The sequence below is a fragment of the Pseudorasbora parva genome, chromosome 5 (genome assembly GCF_024679245.1).
Source record: "Pseudorasbora parva isolate DD20220531a chromosome 5, ASM2467924v1, whole genome shotgun sequence".
In the NCBI taxonomy this organism is placed as follows: Eukaryota; Metazoa; Chordata; class Actinopteri; order Cypriniformes; family Gobionidae; genus Pseudorasbora; species Pseudorasbora parva.
In genome coordinates this window covers 50,649,061-50,675,148 of record NC_090176.1, presented here as the reverse complement: position 1 = coordinate 50,675,148, position 26,088 = coordinate 50,649,061, and the positions used below count along the sequence as shown (strand labels likewise).

The following is a 26,088-nucleotide window of genomic DNA, read 5'->3' as shown; positions in this document are numbered from 1 at the left end:
GCAGGAACTAACAGAAATGAACTCTCATATATTACTGGCATGAATGGGCCTGCGTGCAGTGACCTGCCGTCTGCCATGAGCATCATCAATCACTTCCCAACAAACACGGGAAACACGTTACATTTCCTGAGCTGAAGTGCGCAGTTGTAAAGTGTAGAGATAAAAACACTCACTTGTGTTTGTTGAATTCACAGTGAAACCTCCGGCGTCCAGTGCGCGCACCTGTAGCGCAGGTCAGTGTGTGTTCAGAAGGGCCTACTAACATACTAATCACACTACTGAGTGTGCATGCTGTGCTCACTATGTGGAAGTTCTGCAAGGGAGCTGGATGAAGTACACTGCAATACACACTTCACTTGGCTCTCTATTCCACAATGCAATGCACACTGGACTGGGTTATGTATCCCATAATTCAATGCACACTGAAATGGGTTATGTATCCCACATTACACTGCACTGGGTTATGTATCCCACAATACACTGCACTGGGTTATGTATCCCATAATTCAATGCACACTGCACTGGGTTATGTATCCCATAATTCAATGCACACTGCACTGGGTTATGTATCCCATAATTCAATGCACACTGCACTGGGTTATGTATCCCACAATGCACTGCACTGGGTTATGTATCCCACAATACACTGCACTGGGTTATGTATCCCACAATGCACTGCACTAGGTTATGTATCCCACGATGCACTGCACTGGGTTATGTATCCCACAATGCACTGAACTGGGTTACGTATCCCACAATGCACTACACTGGGTTATGTATCCCACAATACACTGCACTGGGTTATGTATCCCACAATACACTGCACTGGGTTATGTATCCCACAATGCACTACACTGGGTTATGTATCCCACAATGCACTGAACTGGGTTATGTATCCCACAATGCACTGAACTGGGTTATGTATCCCACAATACACTGCACTGGGTTATGTATCCCACAATACACTGCACTGGGTTATGTATCCCACAATGCACTGCACTGGGTTATGTATCCCACAATGCACTACACTGGGTTATGTATCCCACAATACACTGCACTGGGTTATGTATCCCACAATACACTGCACTGGGTTATGTATCCCACAATGCACTACACTGGGTTATGTATCCCACAATGCACTGAACTGGGTTATGTATCCCACAATGCACTGAACTGGGTTATGTATCCCACAATACACTGCACTGGGTTATGTATCCCACAATGCACTACACTGGGTTATGTATCCCACAATACACTGCACTGGGTTATGTATCCCACAATGCACTGCACTGGGTTATGTATCCCACAATGCACTGCACTGGGTTATGTATCCCACAATGCACTACACTGGGTTATGTATCCCACAATACACTGCACTGGGTTATGTATCCCACAATACACTGCACTGGGTTATGTATCCCACAATGCACTACACTGGGTTATGTATCCCACAATGCACTGAACTGGGTTATGTATCCCACAATTCACTGAACTGGGTTATGTATCCCACAATACACTGCACTGGGTTATGTATCCCACAATGCACTGCACTGGGTTATGTATCCCACAATGCACTACACTGGGTTATGTATCCCACAATGCACTGCACTGGGTTATGTATCCCACAATACACTGCACTGGGTTATGTATCCCACAATACACTTCACTGGGTTATGTATCCCACAATACACTGCACTGGGTTATGTATCCCACAATGCACTGCACTGGGTTATGTATCCCACAATGCACTGCACTGGGTTATGTATCCCACAATGCACTGCACTGGGTTATGTATCCCACAATACACTGCACTGGGTTATGTATCCCACAATGCACTGCACTGGGTTATGTATCCCACAATGCACTGCACTGGGTTATGTATCCCACAATACACTGCACTGGGTTATGTATCCCACAATACACTGCACTGGGTTATGTATCCCACAATGCACTGCACTGGGTTATGTATCCCACAATGCACTGCACTGGGTTATGTATCCCACAATACACTGCACTGGGTTATGTATCCCACAATACACTGCACTGGGTTATGTATCCCACAATGCACTGCACTGGGTTATGTATCCCACAATGCACTGCACTGGGTTATGTATCCCACAATGCACTACACTGGGTTATGTATCCCACAATACACTGCACTGGGTTATGTATCCCACAATGCACTGCACTATGTATCCCACAATGCACTGCACTAGGTTATGTATCCCACAATGCACTACACTGGGTTATGTATCCCACAATACACTGCACTAGGTTATGTATCCCACAATGCACTGCACTGGGTTATGTATCCCACAATGCACTGCACTGGGATATGTCTCCCACAATACACTGCACTGGGTTATGTATCCCACAATACACTGCACTGGGTTATGTCTCCCACAATGCACTGCACTGGGTTATGTATCCCACAATACACTTCTCTGGGTTATGTATCCCACAATGCACTGAACTGGGTTATGTATCCCACAATGCACTGCACTGGGATATGTATCCCACAATGCACTACACTGGGTTATGTATCCCACAATGCACTGCACTAGGTTATGTATCCCACAATACACTGCACTAGGTTATGTATCCCACAATACACTGCACTGGGTTATGTATCCCACAATGCACTACACTGGGTTATGTATCCCACAATGCACTGCACTGGGTTATGTATCCCACAATACACTGCACTAGGTTATGTATCCCACAATGCACTGCACTGGGTTATGTATCCCACAATACACTGCACTGGGTTATGTATCCCACAATACACTGCACTGGGTTATGTATCCCACAATACACTGCACTGGGTTATGTATCCCACAATACACTGCACTGGGTTATGTATCCCACAATGCACTGCACTGGGTTATGTATCCCACAATGCACTGCACTGGGTTATGTATCCCACAGTGCACTGCACTGGGTTATGTATCCCACAATACACTGCACTGGGTTATGTATCCCACAATGCACTACACTGGGTTATGTATCCCACAATACACTGCACTGGGTTATGTATCCCACAATGCACTGCACTAGGTTATGTATCCCACAATGCACTACACTGGGTTATGTATCCCACAATACACTGCACTAGGTTATGTATCCCACAATGCACTGCACTGGGTTATGTATCCCACAATGCACTGCACTGGGTTATGTATCCCACAATGCACTGCACTGGGTTATGTATCCCACAATACACTGCACACTGCACCAGGGTACTGTATCCTCTTGACTCATTTGATTGGCCTGAATTAAAAATGCAAAATAACTATTAAGAAGCTGAAGAAAATGTTTCACATTTACATTTGTTATTATTCCCTTAGATGTAGATGTGTTTCAAATAAAGCATAATGAGCACACATGTCCACTGAGGGCTCATTTGCATTAGTTCATGTGAATGTTCATATATGAGAGTTCAGTGAACAGTATTGCACAGCTGTAATGCATCATCATCATCATCATCATCAACCTGTCAAAGTTCACAAATAGCCTTTAACTATCAATACAGTGCTAAGATTGGTCCTGTTTCAGTTCCTAACGCTGAGGTCTGACACCACAGCCTGTAATCCGTGTCAAACAGCGTGTGCTTTTATACGTGCTGTGGTCATCGTCAACTATAATGATATGACTGCTGAAGCATGAACACTTTAAAATGTAAATAAATGTTTAATGAGGACGAAGAGCCTGAAACATGGCTTACACTGCGGTTACGGTCAGCCAAGAATCTGCAAATATAAATCACACAAACCAGCGTTCTGTCGCATACGTCTCAAATAGAGCATATAAACAGTTAAACACCCGCCTTAAACTAATGAAAAGAAGTAAATCAGCCTGTGACAGTTCAGAGAGGGAATCAGAGCTACTTACAACCTTTGGGCTGCTTATTAAAACTAATAAAGATGCTCTGAAACTCAATACTGTGCCTATAAAACATTCTCTGGCCTGGCATCTTTTGGCCCTTTTTTCTTTCATTTTAATGGCATAAAACCACGATGTGTCACTGAGAACCACAAATCAGTCTAAACGCTATAAATACTAGTTTAATGCATTGCTTCAGCATGACTTAATCACATCTATACATATATTCACAGATCAGGCATAACATTATGACCACTGACAGGTGAAGTGAATATCCCTGATGATCTCTTCATCACGGCTCCTGATAGTGGGTGGGATATATTAGGCAGCAAGTGAAGCATTTTCCATTGGAGATAGTACTTCTACGATAGTACCTGAAACTGCCGTGATGTAATCTACATGACACACACCCGCTACACACACAGGACAATGGAGGAAATCGAGTGCATGCTGTTTTTGATCCTCGGGATGTTTTTCGCACAGCAAGACGACAAACGTTGTTTCAATCTCTGGCAAAACTATTTAAAAGTGACAGGGTTATTCAGGATACTCTGTCTGCGGCGTGCAATGCTGACGCGGTGAATACACTGTAAAAAATGATTTAGAAAAAAAGGTTAAAATTTTGAGTTCATTGAAATTAAAAATTTGAGATAATACAATGAACATTTTTTGAGATTCGACAACCTTTATTAAAATATTATTAAAAGATGTTGTAAGCATATTGGGTAATTATGTGTGTGTTATTTCTGATGACACAGTGAAACATGCCAAATTGTGCTATTTTCATGATTTATCATATTTTTATGTGGTTCAGATACAATAATATTTTGAGTTTCTATTTATTAAACAAATTTCCTTCATTGTATCAACTCAAATTTTTTATTTCAATCAACTTAAAATTAAGGCAACCAGGTTACTTACTTTTTTAATTAAACCAACAAAAAAATGTTAGTGTAGTGACGATTCTTTATGACCAATCAGCCGTCTGCCGTGTTTCACATCACATTTTAGTATCGCCTCAGCTCGCTCAGAACCTCGCCGGAGGTCATATGAAAAAAAGTATCTGGAAGCAGGAACTGGTAGAACTTTTACACAGTGGAAAACCAAACAAAGGCGAGTCGAGCCAAGCCGGTACTGTGTAGTGGAAAATCGGCAAAAGTTGATGTGTGAGAAGCAGGAAAAATGGGCAAGCGTAAGGATTTGAGCGAGTTTGACAAGGGCCGAATTGTGACGGCTAGACGACTGGGTCAGAGCATCTCCAAAACAAGACAGAGTCCTGAGCTCAACCCGATAGAACAGCTTTGGGATGAATTAGAGCGGAGACTGAGAGCCAGGCCTTCTCGTCCAACATCAGTGCCTGACCTCACAAATGAGCTTCTAGAAGAATGGGCAAAAATCCCCATAAACACACTCCTAAACCTTGAGGAAAGCCTTCCCAGAAGAGCTGGAGCTGTTAGAGAGGGTGGGCCGACTCCATATTAAACCCTACGGATTAACAATGGGATGGCATTAAAGCTCATGTGCATGTAAAGACAGGCATCAGAACACTTTTGGCAATATAGTGTATAGTGTTTTTGAACTTGCAAAATGTGCCTGTTTCAATAAATCACGTGTGTGTGTGTGTGTGTGTGTGTAGAGGTGAAGTGTGTATCTGTTAAGCCGATGATACTCAGGGCTGTGGGTTTATTCCCATTGGAAATGGGCAACAACTTACTCTTTGGATATCCAGATAGAAATGTGTTGCCCTATCTCAATGGGAAAGTGCCCAGCAACATTTCTCGAACATCTTTCTCATCCCTGTGTATCATCAGCTTTAGTGTTCACATTCATCTGAATGACAATTTATCAGATAATGACCCTGCTGAAGTACAAGAGTGCTGTTCGTTGCTTCACTGAAGCTGGAAACATCATAAAATGACTCTAGTTAGCAGAGAGGACTAACCTACTCATGCTAAACTTTACACAAAGCACTTCAGAGAACGGCCTGCTCGGTGACGCTAGCAATGACGCAGATCACCTTAAAGAAATGACGGGATGGAGAATTAATTAGTTTTCAGACAGTCAAAATTTCTGCCACAAGAAATCAAGACAAAATCTTTAATATTCCATCTGCAGTATTAGGCCACATGTGCGTAATACAGCATTAAAGCAACACTCTACCTTTATTGAGGATCCCGGGGCTTCGCTGAAGAGAGTCTGATCCAGTATCTAGCAGAGGGTTTCTTCATTATAACAGGAACGTGTGTGATTGAGAACAGACTCTCAGAGACGTTCGGTCCAGTCCAAACTAACTCCAGCTCCATCTGGACTTCACATCAGTGTGGTCAGGCCTGGAACCCATTCAGCTCAAGCAAACATTCATCATGCTGATAAACAATGTGACAGAAGAGGGGGAAAAAAGACACGCCAGTCCAGCTCGACCGGACCATCTTACAAACACAACATCCGACAGACGAGACCCTCAGCGCACGTGCTTTCAAGGTTTCGCGAGATTTTAATACTAACAGAAAGGCAACAAGGGACGTTTTAAACAAATAACTGTCAGTTAAAACAATATTTGGAGAGAATACATATCTTAAACACGTGTGCAAGAGGAACCGATGTTTATAGTTTGTGGTGAGCAGAGTTCAGTCAGTCAGAGATAGACTGATCTGACTCAACCAATCACGTGAGCTCACCTGTTAAACTGACCAATGACAGACAGGGGAGAATCATGAGGAAACCTGCCTTTTACACTTTTATGATGGACGGATGCACTTTTATGATGGATAGATGCACTTTTATGATAGATAGATGCACTTTTATGATGGATAGATGCACTTTTATGATAGATAGATGCACTTTTATGATGGATGGATGCACTTTTATGATGGACGGATGCACTTTTATGATGGATGGATGCACTTTTATGATGGATGGATGCACTTTTATGATGGACGGATGCACTTTTATGATGGACGGATGCACTTTTATGATGGATAGATGCACTTTTATGATGGATGGATGCACTTTTATGATGGATAGATGCACTTTTATGATGGATAGATGCACTTTTATGATGGATAGATGCACTTTTATGATGGATAGATGCACTTTTATGATGGATAGATGCACTTTTATGATGGATAGATGCACTTTTATGATAGATAGATGCACTTTTATGATGGATAGATGCACTTTTATGATGGATAGATGCACTTTTATGATGGATAGATGCACTTTTATGATGGACAGATGCACTTTTATGATAGATAGATGCACTTTTATGATGGATAGATGCACTTTTATGATGGATAGATGCACTTTTATGATGGATAGATGCACTTTTATGATGGACAGATGCACTTTTATGATGGATAGATGCACTTTTATGATGGATAGATGCACTTTTATGATGGACAGATGCACTTTTATGATGGACAGATGCACTTTTATGATGATAGATGCACTTTTATGATGGATGGATGCACTTTTATGATAGATAGATGCACTTTTATGATGGACAGATGCACTTTTATGATGGATAGATGCACTTTTATGATGGATGGATGCACTTTTCTGGACTTCAGAAACAGAAACAGCGATTCACTGCCATTATAGCCAGAGCAAGAGCCAGGATATTTATTAAAGGGATAGTTCACCCAAAAATGTCATCATTTACTCTCCATCAAGTTGTTCCAAACCTGCATGAATTTCTTTCTTCTGCTGAACACAAAGGAAGATACTTGGAAGAATGTTTGTTTATAAGCAGATCTTGGGCCCCATTAACTACCATAGTATTCCCCCCCATCCCTTTAACATAACTCTGATTGTGTTCGTCGTGGGGTAATTTTAATTTTTGGGTGAAGTATACCTTTAAGGTGATGTATAAACGAAACACGCAGTTTAAAAATATCCTGCCATTGTTTATTAACTATTTGATTTCATTTAAATAATCATATTTTCAAAATGCAATTATAATTATACTAGTTTAATTGTGTTAAATGTATTAAATCTTTGAAGCACAAAACATCAGATTCATTATTTCAATGTATAGAAAAAATAAATAAAACTGCACAACTACTTTCTTTCTTCTGTGAAACACAAAGATGGCGTTGGGTCTGAGCTGCTCTTTGCGGTGGATGATGCTCTTAAAACGCCACTGACCGCATCCATACGCGCCCATCAAACCCTCACAGATTATTATTTCACTATGAAGCGACTCCTGAAGTTCTCTGTGGAGATGGATGGTGTAAAAACATCCAGTTCGTGTGGAAAACAGCAGCTCAGACATTCTGCACAGCATCTTTGTGTTTCACAGAAGAAACCAAGTCAAGGCACAAGTGTGTGATGCATCATGACGACGTGAGTGTGTCGTGAGTGTGTCATGAGTGTGTCATGAGTGTGTTATGAGCGTGTCGTGTGTTATGAGTGTGTCGTGAGTGTGTCATGAGTGTATTATGAGTGTGTCGTGTGTTGTGAGTGTGTCATGAGCGTGTGAGCATGCCCAGATTGAGCAGGATGGAGCTGAGGTTGATGTTGAGGAAGGCTTGCGAGCGGTCAGCGGTTCTGTGCATCTCCTGCAGCAACAAATGCAGCGACGACACTTCGAACAGACGCTTGTTCTTCCTGCAACCAAACACACACACACACGTTTGTTTTTGTGACATATGGGGATATTGCATAGGCATAATGGTTTTTATACTGTACAAACCTTATTTTCTATCCCCCGACACTGCCCCTACCCCTAAACCTACCCATCACACGCACGCACACACACACACACACACACACGCACGCACACGCGCGCGCACGCACGCACGCACGCACGCACGCACGCACGCACGCACGCACACACACACACACACACACACACACACAACCCCTAAACCTACCCATCACAGGACACATTCAGCATTTTTACTTTCTCATAAAAACTCATCCTGTGTGATTTATAAGCCTTTTGTAAAGTGGGGCCATGGGTAATGTCCTCATATTTCACCCTCTCCTGTAATACCTGTGTCATACCCATGGCATTATACACATTTGTGTCCTCATATGTCACAGAAATATGAATTGTATTCAAATATATTAATGATCTAATGTGATTGATTTGATCTAAATACATTTTTGTTAATGGCTTAATCTTATTTTATTTATTGAACATTTTTATCATTATTTTAATTTATTTTATTCAAATGTATTAATTTATTAGTTATTTGAATCAATTGTGATTTATTTTAATTACTTTTTATTTGAATAAAATGCATTTATTTATTATTTTAATTGGTTTAATCTTATTTTTTAAAATATGTATTTATAGTAAAAAGTATTAATTTATTAGTTATTAGAATAAAATGTAATTTATTTCAATATTTTTTAATGTAAATCTGCAGTCCATAACTTTTTGCGCTCTAGCGGTTAATAAACAGGTGTCTTGCGGAAGAACATTGCAGCCGGATCTACTTCTCTCTGTTTATGTCTATGGCGGATCACGCAGGGACTGTGCTCCTCCGCAGCGGTACCTATACCAGTCTGGCCTGAAATAGTCCCAATATAAACACTTATTATAAGTGTCCCATAATGATTCAGGGTAAGACAAAAACACGGTTTAGGAAATGGATTCATGTTGAACATTGTCATTGTTTAATATTTGTAAATCTTGAACACAAAAAAAAGTTACAGACAGCAGCTTTAAACAAACAAACTAACAAACAAAAAATATATATATATATATATTGTATTTAGTTAGTTAATTAGTAAAATCTTATTGTAATTATTTCTTTATTTACTAACGTTTGTCTCTCGTGGACAAATGCCCGCTGTGAAAACCCCCAGAGTTAGAGGATTAGGGAAGTGTGTGAGGAGGAGGAGTGTGTGTGTGTGTGAATGTGAGTGTGTGTGTGTGTGTGTGTGTGTGTGTGTGTGTGTGTGTGTGTGTGTGTGAATGTGAATGTGAGTGTGAGTGTGAGTGTGAGTGTGTGTATGTATGCTTGTTTTTGTGACATATGAGGACACAAATGTGTATAATGCCATGGGTATGACACAGGTATTACAGGAGAGGGTGAAATATGAGGACATTACCCATGGCCCCACTTTACAAAAGGCTTATAAATCACACAGGAGGAGTTTCCTGTGATGGGTAGGTTTAGGGGCTGTGTGTGTGTGTGTGTGATGGGTAGGTTTAGGGGCTGTGTGTGTGTGTGTGTGTGTGTGTGTGTGTGTGTGTGTGTGTGTGTGTGTGTGTGTGTGTGTGTGTGTGTGTGTGTGTGTGTGTGTGTGTGATGGGTAGGTTTAGGGGCAGTGTGTGCGATGGGTAGGTTTAGGGGCAGTGTGTGTGTGTGTGTGTGTGTGTGTGTGTGTGTGTGTGTGTGTGTGTGTGTGTGTGTGTGTGTGTGATGGGTAGGTTTAGTGGCAGTGTGTGTGTGTGTTGGGTAGGTTTAGGGGCAGTGTGTGTGTGTGTGTGTGTGTGTGTGTGTGTGTGTGTGTGTGATGGGTAGGTTTAGTGGCAGTGTGTGTATGTGTGTGTTGGGTAGGTTTAGGGGCAGTGTAGGGTGATAGAAAATACGGTTTGTACAGTATAAAAACCATTACGCCTATGGAATGCACCCACATTTCACAAAAACAAACGTGTGTGTGTGTCTGAGAGAGACTAACCGGATACTGGAGAGCTTCTGTAGGACCATGAGCATCTTCTCCAGCAGCGGCGGCTCCAGTCGAGGGTTACGGAGGAACAGCGCGGCGCACCGGAAGAAATCCTCTGAGCTGCATTGATCCAGAAAAGCCGACAGCATCCCTGATGGACAGACGGACATTTAACATTACAATTTATATTTCTGTGCCAAATAAACTCCTTCAGGATTCAAACAAGTTTCAGAAAGTTTTCTTTCGAGTATGGCCCTGTGTGACGTCAAGGGCGGGATTGCTTGTATGGGCACTTCTCCCAGATGAGCACACACACACACACACAAACACACACAAACACATCAACCAAAGAAAAAGCGTGTCCATCATCAAGCTTCGTTCGGGTTACAGAAGCTGTCCACGGTGTGGCGTTGTGTGTTTAGACACAAGATCATCAATGTCACTAAAGAAGTGTGTGTGTATGTGTGAGTGTCTTTGTGTGTGTGAGTGTGTTTGCTTCCCAAATAACCCAGCGTTATGGGAACAGTGGATGCAGTTTGTGTTTCTGGAGTTCTGCAAGTGTGTGTGTTTGTTCCCACCCTTTCTAAACGAATTTCCTGGTAAATATTTCCCCCTAAAACTTGCGAGGTAGTACTTTTTCAAAGTTCATGAACTTTCGGGAATGAGACTTGAGCGCTGAACGTGCTGATTGGTTGAACTGACACAGCATTTTATTTCAACCTGAAAGTCCGTTGTGGAGCGTGCAGTGAGAGTTGTTTACTATTCAAATCAACATGGAGTTTAATAAAAAATACGGCCGATGGACCGTTAAGAACAGCTTAACTTAAATCTTCGCAGTACTTTAGACCGCAATGGAAACACAGACAGCAACGGGTCTGAGGGAAAACAAGTTCCTGGGACAAATTTTTCCAGGTAATTTTGGTGGAAACGGGCAGAGGTGGAAAGAGTAACAAAATATTCTACTCAAGTAAAAGTACTGTTACTTCAATTAAATTTTACTTAAGCAGAAGTAAAATTACTGGTCTAAAAAATTACTCAAGTAAAAGTAAAAAGTAGCTCATTTAAAATGTACTCAGAGTAAAAGTTACTTAGTTACTTTTTTTAACAGTGGGGGACTCTCCACCGTAGGGCTGTGATAGGATGAGATTTTCACGATATGACAACTATCTCAGAAAACATCACGCTATTAAACAATTATTTAATAAATAAACTGCCCCTATTATTAAATTATGGTAATTATCACTCGTTAAAATGATGTTAAATGAATGAAGATGATAGGTCTTTTTTGGGGGGGTTGAACAAAAGCTTTATTTTAACAAACTTAAAACCATTCGTTTGTTTTGTTAATAAAATCTCAATAAAACATGTCTAATGAACTAAATTCAATAAATGATTATGAATTAGATAAACAACTTAATTTTATCATTAATTCGTTAATGTTTAAGAATAATAGAGTCCTGTATGTAGTAGACGGAGCAGCTCATTCACAGAGAGAGAACAAGCAGATCATATATTCATATAGCAATGTTTTGTGCTTTAATATTCACAGACCATGTCACGATTTGTTTTATTCTAGGCCTACAGCTTTACATTTGAGTTATTCGCTCATCCACCAGTTTGCGTGTATTACGTGAATTCTACGTTATAATGTAAAGTTAACGTTCATGACTGGTGATTCCCTCTGCGTCACAGAAATCAGTCGGCCTTAAGTTATAAACATACCTTTATCTGCACAGAAGGATGTGTTCCCAAACATGTGTTTTTTTATTTTCATCCACATTTTGTGCAAATTTGATATCCTCCAAGACAGCACGTTATTTTTTTTCTATATCTGAAGTACTTCCATACTAGCAGGGGTTAAGGACGGCGTTTTGCTTTGACCTGGGTCTGCGTCACTGACGTCTGTCTTGTTCGTCTCCATCTGATATTTGCGCGCTTGTTCTCTCCCGCGCCCTCTATTCAATATAGTCGTTTCCAGATCGCACTTTATTTCCTCCTCTCTTTGGATTAATGATTGAATTTTACTCAGTAGCGGATGTGGTTTAAAATATTGCGAAGTACAATCTTTTAATCAAAATGTACTTAAATAAAAGTAAAATTACAGATTTTTAAAACGACTTAAAAAAGTAGAAGTACACAAAAAAAAAAAACCTCAATTACAGTAACGTGAGTAAATGTAATTTGTTACTTTCCACCTCTGGAAACGGGCTATGAGTGGAAACCACGGGCGGTGAGTGAAACTGCATCAAATGTGTTATTTGTTGGCAATCAGTGTGTAAGTGCACATAATGTAAACAAAACCAACGTATAGCAGAGCTGGACAGTAACTCAGCTCATTTACATGAGTACTGTACTTAAGTTCACTTTTTGAGTATCTGTACTTAACTTTAGTTTTATATTTTCTAGAAACTTATGACTTTAATTTCACTACATTTGAAAGACAAATATCGTACTTTTTACTCCACTACATTTCTATCAAAGTCCTCAAAGTCGAAAGTCGTTTCTGTCGCAGCTCTGAAAGTCAGTGATGATTTTTTTCTTCTTTAAAAGGTGTTTGGGTTTTTGCAGAAAGCCTTTCAGGAATCACTCTTGTAGAGTCTCGTGAAGTTCAATGATTTCACAGCATTTATTAAACACTGATTTATAGTTTAGAGCAAAATGGAAGAAGACGGATGTCCAAATGCTCATTTAGTGGAGTATTCACATAAACAAAGTTGATTCTGTCTTCAGTGAAGGTGAACAGTGTGAGAATATCAGATGTGTATCAGTGTATTGGATCCGTGCGTTTGGCCTTAAAGTGACAGCAGCTTTATAAAGAGCTTTGTAACTTTTCTACAAGTATTTAAATGAGTTTAAGTTAGTCGTATGCTAGTGTGTCAGATGGAGCATCACTGACTGGCTTAACCCATGATGGCATAATGTGCATTTATACAACAATGACAGGGCTCTACATAACGCCCATTTTGGGCGCATTTACGCCTAAAAATTACTGCGTGCGACTGTGAAAAAATATTTAGGCGCACCGGTGCGAGTGAGCTGCTCAATTCTCATGAATGGATGTGTAATACATTCGGAATGAAAACTACAACTCCCAAAGTGCATATACACAGAGAAACTGACAGGCTACGTTCCTACTGCAATCAACTGCTTTTCATGCCTTCAGTCAGCAGAATAAGTGCAAAAAAAGTGTGCGACGGACTACACTTCGTGATCGTTTACAAAGTGAAACGTGTGTGATGACGCAGCCATGCGCACTTTACCAGACACCTCACGCTGATGATTTACAGCCAAATAAAAAAGAACTGGAAATACCACATTTGGATTATCATAAACAAGCTCAGAAATTAGCGGATGCTTGGGGCATAAATGCTATCAAAAAATAATTTATTAATGCATTTAAAAAAAACCTTGAGTTTAATCTTTATCACACATGCTATTTCGAAAAATACTAAATGTATACAATGAGCAAGTATATCATGAAGATTTTTCCCAAACCGTGTTTTTGTCTTATCCTGAATGAATCACGTTGGTACTACACATAAAATAAGTGTTTATATTTCCACTTCGGATTAGCACAGTAGCCTCACCATAGACACAAGCATGCGGTTCTGTTTATGAAGCGCCAGAGCGCCAAACGTTACTACTTGCTATTGTACTGATCTTGTACAAAAATCCAATAGACAAGTTGATATTAAGTAACAACGTTTTAGCCACAACACTGTCTATTTGTGAAAATCCAAGGCATACCAGAACTGATTCGCATCTCCAAGCGATTCGATTCAAATGAATCTTGTATTTTGAACTATTAACTGAATGACTTGCCGCCACCTACTGGCGGTTCTATTTTCATATTTATACTTTGCATTGACTTTTTATTTAAAATATTTAACTTAGCTTAATTTGTACTCATTTCTAAATTCAAATACGTGTATGTAAAACATACAACATTTACCCGCTGCATTAAATGCTTTAGGTGTTTGGTTGTTTGTGTACTGTGTGTATTTCTGCTGTACTCTAAGAAGTTAATGATAATATGTCAGAATTATGTGAATTTTGGAGTTTTAGCTTTAGTTTTAAACTATGTATATAACGGTTGTTTCTGAGTATATTTTATATTTCACATTTCAGGGTTTTGTGCTGCAATATCCTAATTGTCAAACCTTAAATAAACCCTGAACACTATGTAAATGCGTCTAAATCTCACTTCAGATTGAGCTTCTGTGCCACTTTGCTGTGCAAAGACGGATCTTTTAATGCACATCTCATTTGATTGGAAACAGTCTGATTGTGTCTAATTGTTCTAACTGAAATTATTACTTAAATTAACATTTTAAAAACAACTTTTCTATTAATGTAAGAAATTGACAGATTGTATCAAATACATTTAATAAGATTAGAAAACAATGCTATTATAATGGTAAAAATGCCCCTGGACATTCATTTAAAGGGGTGGTTCCGTGTTTTTTTTCTAGGCTCGGTTGTGTTTATGGGGCACAGTCTTAATACTTTTCTTTTTTTTCTTATATTCTTATATTCCGTATTTTTCTTATATTTTACCTTTACTCCACACCGCTGTCTCCACTATTCTTTGAACGGCTTGTTTGCTTCCTGCTTCGAAGGCCATCCCTCCGAAAAATGCAATGGTCTTAGATTGGTTAGATGGCCAAATGTAGTTTCATGTATTTTTATTGGCTGAAGTGCCAAGCACAGGTTGTCTGGAAACACCACGCCCCTTACCATTACAGGGCAGAAGTCACATCTGGGGCAGTGTTTATGTTAGTAGCAAGGGTTTATGATGTCACCAACCCGGGAAGAAGCTTGTTGTAGTCCAAACCGGCTGTTTTTGTAGGCAATAAACTGCCATAACTTTAAAAGACAATATCTCTGTTTGCATTAAACTTTCAGCGCTGTAACTTTGCAGATACTGTTTATGTTCAAGCAGCGACATTACACACTAACTAAAGTTTAAAAAAAGTGAAATCGCATGCAAACACCCCTTTAAAAGGACAAATATCGTCCTGTAATATGAAAATTATAATTGGCATGTGTTTGATGGATTAGAATGTGCTCCTAAATTTTTGACTGTGCTCCTAATTTTTTATAATTAGGAGCACAAGTGCTCCTCAAGAAAAAAGTTAGCGTAGAGCCCTGAATGATAAAATAATGCGGCGACATAAAAAAGGAAATTTACTTTTAACATTTACGTTCTTCTGAAAACAAATACTTCTGTAATTTTACTGAAGTAAAAATCTGTTTTTACAACTTTCACTTGTAACGGAGTAATATTTAACCAGTACTTTTACTTACTCAAGTAATGAAGTTGTGTACTTTGTCCACCACTGACGTATAATCTGTGTGTGTGTGTGTAAGAGAGCGTGTGTGTGTGTGTACTGGATATGAAAGAGGAGGAATCAGGTAATGAGATAACGCCGGGACAGAAACGGCCTTCCATGAAAACACGTAGAGGTACAAACAACATGCTGGATAAATGCGTGTCTCTTACAGGTCTAACGCGAGTCTGCTCTCAGGCCATGTGTTAAAGGAAGTGTGTGTAAGATTGTGGCCAAATCTGGTACTGCAATCCCTTTCAAATGACTGTAGAGCGGTGTATCTCCCCTCCCCCTGACTCGAGGTTGCCAGATTGGCTGCAGGATCAGCAGGAACGTTTGTAGAGCTGCAGCTGTGGTAACTAGAGCAGATGTGGCAACCCCAAACACTACTGACGTCGTGATTGGTCGATAGGTGGAGGGCGGAGCTTCAGGCCAAAACACAACATGACATCATCAACATCAGTTGAGCTGCAACAACAACTTTATAATGACAATATCCTGGCCGGACTACTGTTGTCAGTGATAGAAGTGTTTGAAATGAACATGATTTCTTAATGTCTAGTGACATATCAGGGTCATTTTATGATTATTTGAAATACATTTCTTAAATACAGTTCCTTTAAAGCCTTCTGTCTGAGCCGATTTAGACACATGGAGCATATTAAAGCGGACTGGGACCAGACAACCGCGGCTGACCTTCAGACCTGACCTCCCGCTCCACCCTTCACACGTTCCCAGAGTTATTCTCCTGTAAAGCTCCTTAATTGCCAGGCCAGCTCACCGTAAAGTGCCTGCTCAGTGTCAGCGCGTCAGAAAGGGAACGGCACATTCCTGGCCCGTCTCGTAAACGCGCTCACTTTAACGACTCACGAGTGTTTTTCTGAGCATGAGAATCACATCAGTGACCTGATACGGCTACACCACCATTACACCGAGAGGGGGATTTAATTAAAGCCATTATTGAACCGCAAAGACCACGACTGGATTAAATCAAGCATACACTGGATCTCAAACCGGAGTCCAGTGGCCCGCAGGGAGCGCTTCGGGTCCATGAGATTAAACTAACAACATATTAAAACATATAGTAAAATTAGATTTAAATAAATAAAAACTAAAAATGTAATTATTTAAATAATGTATTACATTATAATTAAAAAATATAATCTAATCTCATTTACAGTATATTATTTAAAATTTCAATTTGATTTAAATAATATTATATATTTATATATAACAAATAAATTAAGATAATTTGTTATTATAATGAATTATAACATTTATTTAAATGCATTTGATTAAAATAAATTAAAATAAATGAATATAATTTGATTTAAGTAATATATCATTTAATTAAATTAAAATAAAATTACAATTTGTTTTCAATAAATAATGAATAAATAAACATTTATTTATTTAAAAAAATAAAAATGCTTAAATACATAAATGCGTTTGATTAAAATAAATACAAATAAATTAATAATTTTGATTGACATAAATAACCAGACTAAAACTAATAAATAAAATAGTGTTAAATAAAATTAGAAATATTTAAATAAATTTTCTGATTAAATTAACAATTTGTTTTCAATAAATAATAAATAAATATGCATTTATTTAAATAAAAATATTTAAATGCATAAATGCATTAAATTAAAATAAATGAAATTATTATATTTTTTTAAAATAAGTATTAAATGAATAAATCTGTGTAAAATAAATGAATAAAATTAAAATGTTTAAATAAATTAACTGATAAAAATGAACCATTAAATTAAAATTAAACGGGCCGACTTCAAAACAAAGCTTCGAACCGTTATGAATCAGTGAATCGATTCATGATTCGGATCGCTTGTCAAACCCCAAAACTGCTGGAGTCACGTGACTTTGGTGATCCGAAATCTTATTACTATATAAGTCGTTATTCCGTTATTTTTCGCAAAAAGACTATTCTCTGTTGCCTCAAAAAATGATTGTAGAGCCGCTGTAGTGAGATGGGCTTTGTATCGACGTCTTTAGTGCCTTTATGGGTCTTGAGAGAGGAAATGACATTGGTGTCAATGAAGGCCTTTCTGAGCCGTCGGATTTCAACACTAATATCTTCATCTGTGTCTGAAGATGAACGGAGGTCTGACGGGTCTGGAACGGCACGAGGGTGAGTAAATAATGACAGAATTTACATTTTTGGATCAACTAACCCTTTAACATCCCCATCTTTACAGCAGAAAAAAACATGTTTACAGCCTGGGACAAATTGTGGTTTTGGTCTATACAGCTAATTTTGCTCTTCATGATGACTGTGAGGGGGGTGAATGTTTTTATAACATTTGTTTACATTATATAAAACCTAAAAGTTCTGCATAATTAAGGGCGTGGCCTCTTTGATTGACAGGTGGATAGCCGTTTGTCTGCTGTCTGTTAGTCATCGCGTCACCTAAGCTCCGCCCACGTCCCGCCTCTTTGCCCATTTTATGTTATCCGGGAGTGATGTGCTGCCAAGATGGCGACGGCCAGCTCGACCTTACTTTACGTTTCAGAACAGCAGCATATCACCCAGCAGCCATATCACCCTGTAGCCCAAGACTGGTTTCCCACTGAAGCTAAGCAGGGCTGAGCTTGGTCAGTACCTGGATGGGAGACCAACTGGGAAAACCAGGTAGCTGCTCATCCTGTGGTCTGTGTGGGTCCTAACGCCCCAGTATAGTGATGGGGACACTATACTGACAAAGAGCACCGTCTTTCGGATGAGACGTTAAACCGAGGTCCCGACTCTCTGTGGTCGTTAAAAATCCCAGGATGTCTTTCGGAAAAAGAGTAGATGTGTAACCCCGGCATCCTGGCCAAATTTGCCCATTGGCCTCTGTCCATCATGGCCTCCTAATCATCCCCGTCTCCTGATTGGCTTCATCACTCGGTCTACTCTCCACCAATCAGCTGGTGTGTGGTGAGCGTTCTGGCGCAATATGGCTGCCGTCGCATCATCCAGGTGATGCTGCACATTGGTGGTGGTTGAGGAGATTCCCCCCTTCTATGTAAAAATTTGAGTGCCTTGAAAAGCACTATATAAATCAAACGCATTATTGTTATTATTATTATTAGAATCCTATAGGTGACGTAACGGACACTACGTCCATATTTTTTTATAGTCTATAGTTGAGACTCACACAACAGCATCTCAACGGCGTGTAAAAATGAGTTTCTCACGTGACTCTGAGCTCATCTGTAGCAGGACGTCTGTGGAGCGAGCCAGGAGACCCGGACTGCCTCCTCTCAGCAGAGCCAGAACCGCCGGCAGAGCCTGGTACTCCAGGAAGAGCATCTGTCCTTCATCGGACCGCACCGCACAGGACAACACATCTACAGCCTGAGCCAGAACATCCACTACAGGACAGAAAGAAGAACAACAGACGTCACAACCACTGACCAAAACGAGACGATAACGAAATAAAAAACTGTTTTGGATAAATAATAATTAATAAATTACAAATAAATAGATGGAAACAAATAAATGAACAGAATTTGATTTAAATAAATAACTAAAAACATTTCTTTAAAATAAGTTATATAAATTTAAATTTATTTAATTTAATTTAAATAAATAAATAATAAATGTGATTAAACTAAATAGATTGAAACAAACAAATGAACAGAATTTGATTTTAAATAAATAGCTAAATAAAATATTTCATTGAAATAATTTATTAAATAATTTAATTTAAATTTAAATAAGCAATAAATGTGATTAAAATAAATAGATTGAAACAAATAAATGAACAGAATTTGACTAAATAAAAAATAAAAACATTTTATTAAAATGATTTAAATAAATATTTCCTTATAAAATATTTATTATAAAGTTGATTTAAATAAATAAGTAATAAATGTGACTAAAATAAATATATTAAAACAAACAAATCAGAATTTGATTTCAATCAATAACTAAAAACATTTAATTAAAATACTTTTTTATTTCAATTATTTAAATAAATAACTAATAAATGTGATTTAAAAAAACAAATAAACAAATGGAATTTGATTACATAAAAATATATAATAACATTTGGTTTACATACATAACTTAAAAATATTTGATTCATTATTTAAATGAATAAATATTTTTATTTACATTATTGAAATAAATTATATTTAAATGAATGTGATTAGAATAAATAGAATAAAAAATGAATGAACAGAATTTGAATTCAATAAATAAATAAATAAATAAACACCTGATTGCAATAAAAAAAACCTTTACTTTAATATGGTCTTTTTAGCTGATTTAGTGTCATATTTGAAGAAGTTTGCATCACTGTTCCGGTTTATCCCTGCGGAGCTGCTTTGAAACGATGTGTGTTGTATAAAGCGCTGTAGAAATAAAGCTGACTTTATTTGATTTGGTCGCCACTTGATGTTCAATGTCCTGATGGAAACCTGCTTAAAACGAGAGCAAATATCTGCCAAAGCAGTCAGAAAACGTTTCCATATCCATCTAACAAATACTTCATCTTGTTTAAAGCATGAACTCACAAAAACAAGAGTTCCTCTGATTCTGCTTCTCCAGTTTCTTGATATTAATTTCCATGACGTATCTCTAGGTTTTCCATGACTTTCACTGTCATAAATAAACTATTTATTAATGGGAAATTGACTTTGTGTGGCTTTTTAAGCAAATAAAGCATGAGATGAACTGTAAAACACTGCCACCTGCTGCAGATACAGCAAAAGTGTTTTGTTTTAAGTTAACTTGTTTAATACATAAAAATTCATATTTTTGTACATAATTCGTATTTTTATATATACATCTATGTATACAGTAGAGGTTATAAGTGATGTAGAGGCTAGGAAAAATTACATCACTCTTTATTCAGATATTCTTAAAGATTTTGTAGTCCTATTGCGTAGTTGTGCCAGGGGTCGATTGATTTATTAGTGATAATAATGCAAATTGTGCCGCAAAAACAAGAGAACCAACAAAATATTATATTGTAGTCAATTTTTGTTTTTTTTACTCTCAGCTTTTTGCATAATAAAATAAAACCTTGCTAAATAATTGCTAAATAATTGTGTCAGATAAATGGCAGATAAATACCTTAACCAAGTTTACTGACGTGTTCTTCCCTCATATTTAAAATATTAAAAAAATATCAAATATTTTCTTCATATATTTATGGTTTAATTGAACTTGTAGGGTCATTAAAAACAAATATCCCAATCGGACATCACTTTTGGCCACTAGTGTTTACTGTATATTCTATATATATATATAAACATACAAACACAGATCAGGCATAACATTACAGGTGAAGTGAATATCACCGATGATCTCTTCATCACGGCTCCTGTTAGTGGGTGGGATATATTAGGCAGCAAGTGAACATTTTGTCCTCAGAGTTGATGTGTGTGAAGCAGGAGAAATGGGCAAGCGTAAGGATTTGAGCGAGTTTGACAAGGGCCGAATTGTGACGGCTAGACGACTGGGTCAGAGCATCTCCAAAACTGCAGCTCTTGTGGGCTGTTCCCGGTCTGCAGTGGTCAGTATCTATCAAAAGTGCTCCAAGAGGAACAGTGGAGAACCGGCCACAGGGTCATGGGCGGCCAAGGCTCATTGATGCACGTGGGGAGCGAAGGCTGGCCCGTGTGGTCCGATCAAACAGACGAGCTACTGGAGCTCAAACTGCTCCAGAAGTTAATGCTGGTTCTGATAGAAAGCTGTCAGAATACACAGAGCAGCTCAGTTTGTTGCATATGGGGCGGCATAGCCGCTGACCAGTCAGGGTGACCTCTGACCCCGCCGAAAGCACCAACAGCGGCACGTGAGCATCAGAACTGGACCACGGAGCAATGGAAGAATGTGGCCTGGTCTGAGGAATCACGTGTTCTTTTATATCACGTGGATGGCCGGGTGTGTGTGTGTGTGTGTGTGGCTCACCTGGGGAACACATGGCCCCAGGATGCACTATGGGAAGAAGGCGAGCTGGCGGAGGCAGTGTGATGCTTTGGGCAATGTTCTGCTGGGAAACCTTGGGTCCTCCATCCATGTGGATGTTACTCTGACACGCTCCACCTACCTAAGCATTGCTGAGACCATGTTCAGCCTTTCATGGAAACGGTATTCTGGTGGCTGTGGCTCTTCCAGCAGGATAATGCTCCTGACACAAAGCACAAATGCTTCAGGAATGGTTTGAGGAGCACAACAATGAGTTTGAGGGGGTGATCCAATCGAGCATCTGTGGGATGAGCTCAACAAACAAGTCCGATCCATGGAGGTCCCACCTCGCAACTTACAGGACTTAAAGGATCTGCTGCTAACATATTGGTGCCAGATACCACAGCACACCTTCAGGGGTCTAGTGGAGTCCATGCCTCGACGGGTCAGCAAAAGATGGAACAACACATTAGGAAGGTGCTCAAAATATTATGCCTGATCGGTGTACATGTAAGTATCACAAAGCAGTTGCTCATTTGCATATAATGATATTAATGTCTATTTATATTAACATTTTAATAAACAACCTTTAATTATTTAATCACTGGTATATATGAGCACAAAAATATACTTTTGATTTGAATAATGCATTAAGAAATGTTGAAAGTAAAACATTAATAACTGCTTTAGTTGGTTCATGTTAAAATTGTTTATTTCAAAACAAAGCTTCGAATCGTTATGAATCAGTTTATTGATTCACTGATTCATAACGGTTTGAAGCTTTGTTTTGAAATCGGCCATCACAATATAAGTCATTTAGGGCTGGGCGATATGACCAAAATTTGATATCCCGATAACGATATACATAATGATATAGCAATTTTTCTGTTATTTCAGTTTATGAATAGTCTAAATTGCAATGTGGAAATGCAGTTTGAAATAATATACAAAACAAATAAAGGTAGTATGGACTACATTTTTATTTTATTTAGAACCTTTTTTTCAAGCAAGACAGTTGGTAAAGTTAACACCTGCCTAGGGATGTTAACCGATGACCGTTTGACCGATGGTTGACCGTATCAACGTTAACCAATCAAAGTTGTCGGTTTTAAAAAAGTGATCTCTAAATTAGTCTGTTATAGACAGTGGACTAAACGCTACTACAGTTAGCCGTCTCATTACAAAATCTTTTTGTGTGAAGTGAAGTGTCATAATTCGCCTGTTTGTACTTAATAAACCAATAAAAACATTTGACGCGAGGTCACAGCGCTTGGGTTTGCGCGCTCACAAGGTTTGCAAAACACTCGAGGTTTAGAGCCAGGGCAGACGACAGTATGAAGCGTGCATTTCGCTTAAAATGGGCGTACTTTTAGAAATATATTATATCTACATTTCAGTGGTAACACATAAGGTGTTGATCATCTTTCTTTATTATTGTTAGAACTACCTCGAACTGAAGCGGCGTCTCTTCGGAGCGGTCATTTTCTTAAATGAGCCGCGGCAATGTTTCAAATGAGCTTCTTACGCTAGACAAATGCCTTTATTTTCAACGCGATCACCTTGTAGCCAAACCATTTCGAAACTATGGAGGCATTTGTCCTCCGATTACAAACAAGCTCCTCGGCGGCGCGTTTGCGGGACTCATGTGTCGCGCTGTGGGGGATTTAAAAAAAGTGACGTGAGTGGAAGGGAGGCGGCAGCGCTAGGACAGGCGTGCGTGTGTGTGTGTGAGAGAGAGAGAGAGAGAGACAGAGAGACACCGAGAGAGAGGGAGCGCGGCTCGCAGCTGTTATTTCAAATAGCGCAGCATATTTTAAACTAAACGGTTAACCGGTTTCAACGGACTAATGAGGCTCGGTGGTCGGTCAAGAAAATGTTTAGTTTTCGCCATCCCTACACCTGCCATTAAAATATTTCAATATACGGCTATATGGTGTGCCACGCGTAAAAGCCCGTTGCAGCGTCCGTGTCTGAAGTTTGTTTTGAGCGCTTATGCCCCCACTCTGGCATAATTACTCTGAGAATTACCCTGGTCTGAACCGCGTCTACTACCGTCTTCCTCCATGTTTGTTTATGTATGGCAGCGTGCATGGGCATGCCGTGGCGGTGCATCTTGACGTAAAATTCAGCTGTAAACGCCTTATTGTGGTGTAAGCGATAGAGCCTAATATAAAACGATAGACATTTTCTATCGTCCAGACGATATATTTCGTCATATCGCCCAGCCCTAAAGTCATTGTTTAGTTTTTTTGTGCACCAAAACTATTCTGGGCTTTGTATCGACGTCTTTAGTGCCTTTATGGGTCTTGAGAGAGGAAATGACATTGGTGTCAATGAAGGCCTTTCTGAGCCATCGGATTTCAACACTAATATCTTCATCTGTGTGTGAAGATGAACGGAGGTCTGACGGGTGTCCAACAGCATTACCGTGCTTTCACACTGCCGCCTGCGAGAGTGTCAAAATTCGCTCTTGCCGCCCTGCCAACGACGCTGTAGAAAGCTTCGTGGAGAAGCTGCCGCTCTGACGTAGATCGAATGTTTTTTTTTTTTTTTAAACTGTATTTAAAGAGGCCGCAAATCAAACAAGCATGTTGATTGATAGACTGACCACAAGTAGGGTATAAATTAACCTCATGATTCGTTTAAAGGGGGGGTGAAATGCTGTTTCATGCATACTGAGCTTTACACTGTTAAAGACTTGGATTTCCATCCTAAACATAGACAAAGTTTCAAAAACTAATGTTGGACGTTTGATGGAGTATTTCTGTGTCAAAAATACTCCTTCCGGTTTCTCACAAGTTTCGGAGAGTTTTTTTCGAGTATGGGTCGGCTTGACGTCGATAGAGCTCTTCTCCCGGTAGGGTGCGCGCATGTGACTAGAGCGAGAGAGGAAATGCACGCCCATAAACACTCTCAGCTGCAGATCCAGTCGATCCAGGCGCCGCGCTCCACTTTATTCCTATGGGTGACGTCGAGCGACTTCAACGCTTCAGCACAGCATTCCGGGAAGGCAGCGCTGCATTTGAACCGATTTGAACGCAGAAATGACGAGAAGCTTCAAGGCATCGCTTCAGTCGCGTCGCAAAAGTGGATCTCCACGGTCACTGCTGTCAGGACTTCAGCAAATCATACCAAAGAAGTGTGTTTTTGACGGAGCGGTCCCAGCGATAAAGGTTCGGTCCTGCTTTGGAAGCAGCCGGTGAGTAAAACTGCTTCAGATGTCTGTGCTGTCGGCTATCGTCGCGTGAGTAAACATCAGTAAACGACACGATCGCGCGCTCCGTCATTCAAATGCGCTAACGGACTCTATTGTTGTTCTATGTACTGTACAATAGTCTGACGTGCAAAACCGTTTTGCTTGCTACTGCTAGGGTTTAATCGCATACAATAGTCCATAAACCTAATCATGTCCTCAACTGCACACAAATGTTGACAGGCCACTAAATACAGTCCATACCACAGAGACGGACGTCCTGCTGTTGCCGTTTCTTCTGTTCAATTTATTTCAGCCTCCGAATGATTCTGGATCATTATCAGTATTAGCTGAGATCGATAGCCATGGGTTTCTCCACGCTTGAGGACGTCACCGCTTTGCTTGCTCGTCATTCTTTAGCTCCGCCCACACGATACGCCTCCAGCCGCTCGGTTTTTTCCAGAAAGACTCGGTACAGCCCATATTTCTTTTATAAATATAATAAAACTAAAGACTTTTCGGAGATATGAAGGATGCAATACTACTCTATAGGTGCTCAAGATTGACATGAGATTGACTGAAACTGAGTGTTTCACCCCCCCTTTAACAAATTACACATCACTGTGAATGATCTCGTCATAAATGATCGGGAAACCCGCACAGCAATGATCAACTTCTCTTACATTTTGCTTGGGAACTAATATGGTCGGAACCAAAGTTTACAGGCCTGCGTTCTCTGAATTTCTCTCAAGTAGAGCACTTCTACATTCCCATTGGTTGCCGCCTAACCGCGTCATAGCTTATTACCATAAAGTTGAGCTGATTTCAACTCTCCTCGACGGCCAAATCATCCAAGACGTGCCGCCGGAGCTCGCCGCCCGGCTCCCATTGAAAATGAATGACTTCCGGCGGTGTGAAAGCACCGTGAGGGTAAGGAATTAATGACAGAATTTACATTTTTGGGTTAACTAATAACCCTTTAAAGGTCCCGTTCTTCGCGATTCCATCTTTCAAACTTTAGTTAGTGTGAAATGTTGCTGTTAGAGCATAAATAATACCTGTAAAATTATAAAGCTCAAAGTTCAATGCCAAGCAAGATATTTTATTTAACAGAAGTTCCCTTTCAAAGCCGTTTC

The 26,088-nt window shown here is 39.5% G+C and overlaps 1 protein-coding gene across 2 annotated transcripts in view; it reads right to left on the bottom strand.

The window, feature by feature from the left end:
* Positions 1-7,766: 7,766 nt before the first annotated feature.
* LOC137075744 (coiled-coil domain-containing protein 138-like) overlaps positions 7,767-26,088 on the bottom strand; it is a 43,868-nt gene continuing 25,546 nt past the window's right edge. For both annotated transcript variants that reach the window (XM_067444668.1, XM_067444669.1), the window contains exons 13-15: positions 19,038-19,214; positions 10,519-10,657; positions 7,767-8,490 (exon numbers count right to left, since the gene is read on the bottom strand). In XM_067444668.1, coding sequence (XP_067300769.1) covers positions 8,349-8,490; positions 10,519-10,657; positions 19,038-19,214 — 458 coding nt within the window. In that variant the 3' untranslated portion in view covers positions 7,767-8,348. The remainder of the gene's footprint in view (positions 8,491-10,518; positions 10,658-19,037; positions 19,215-26,088) is intronic.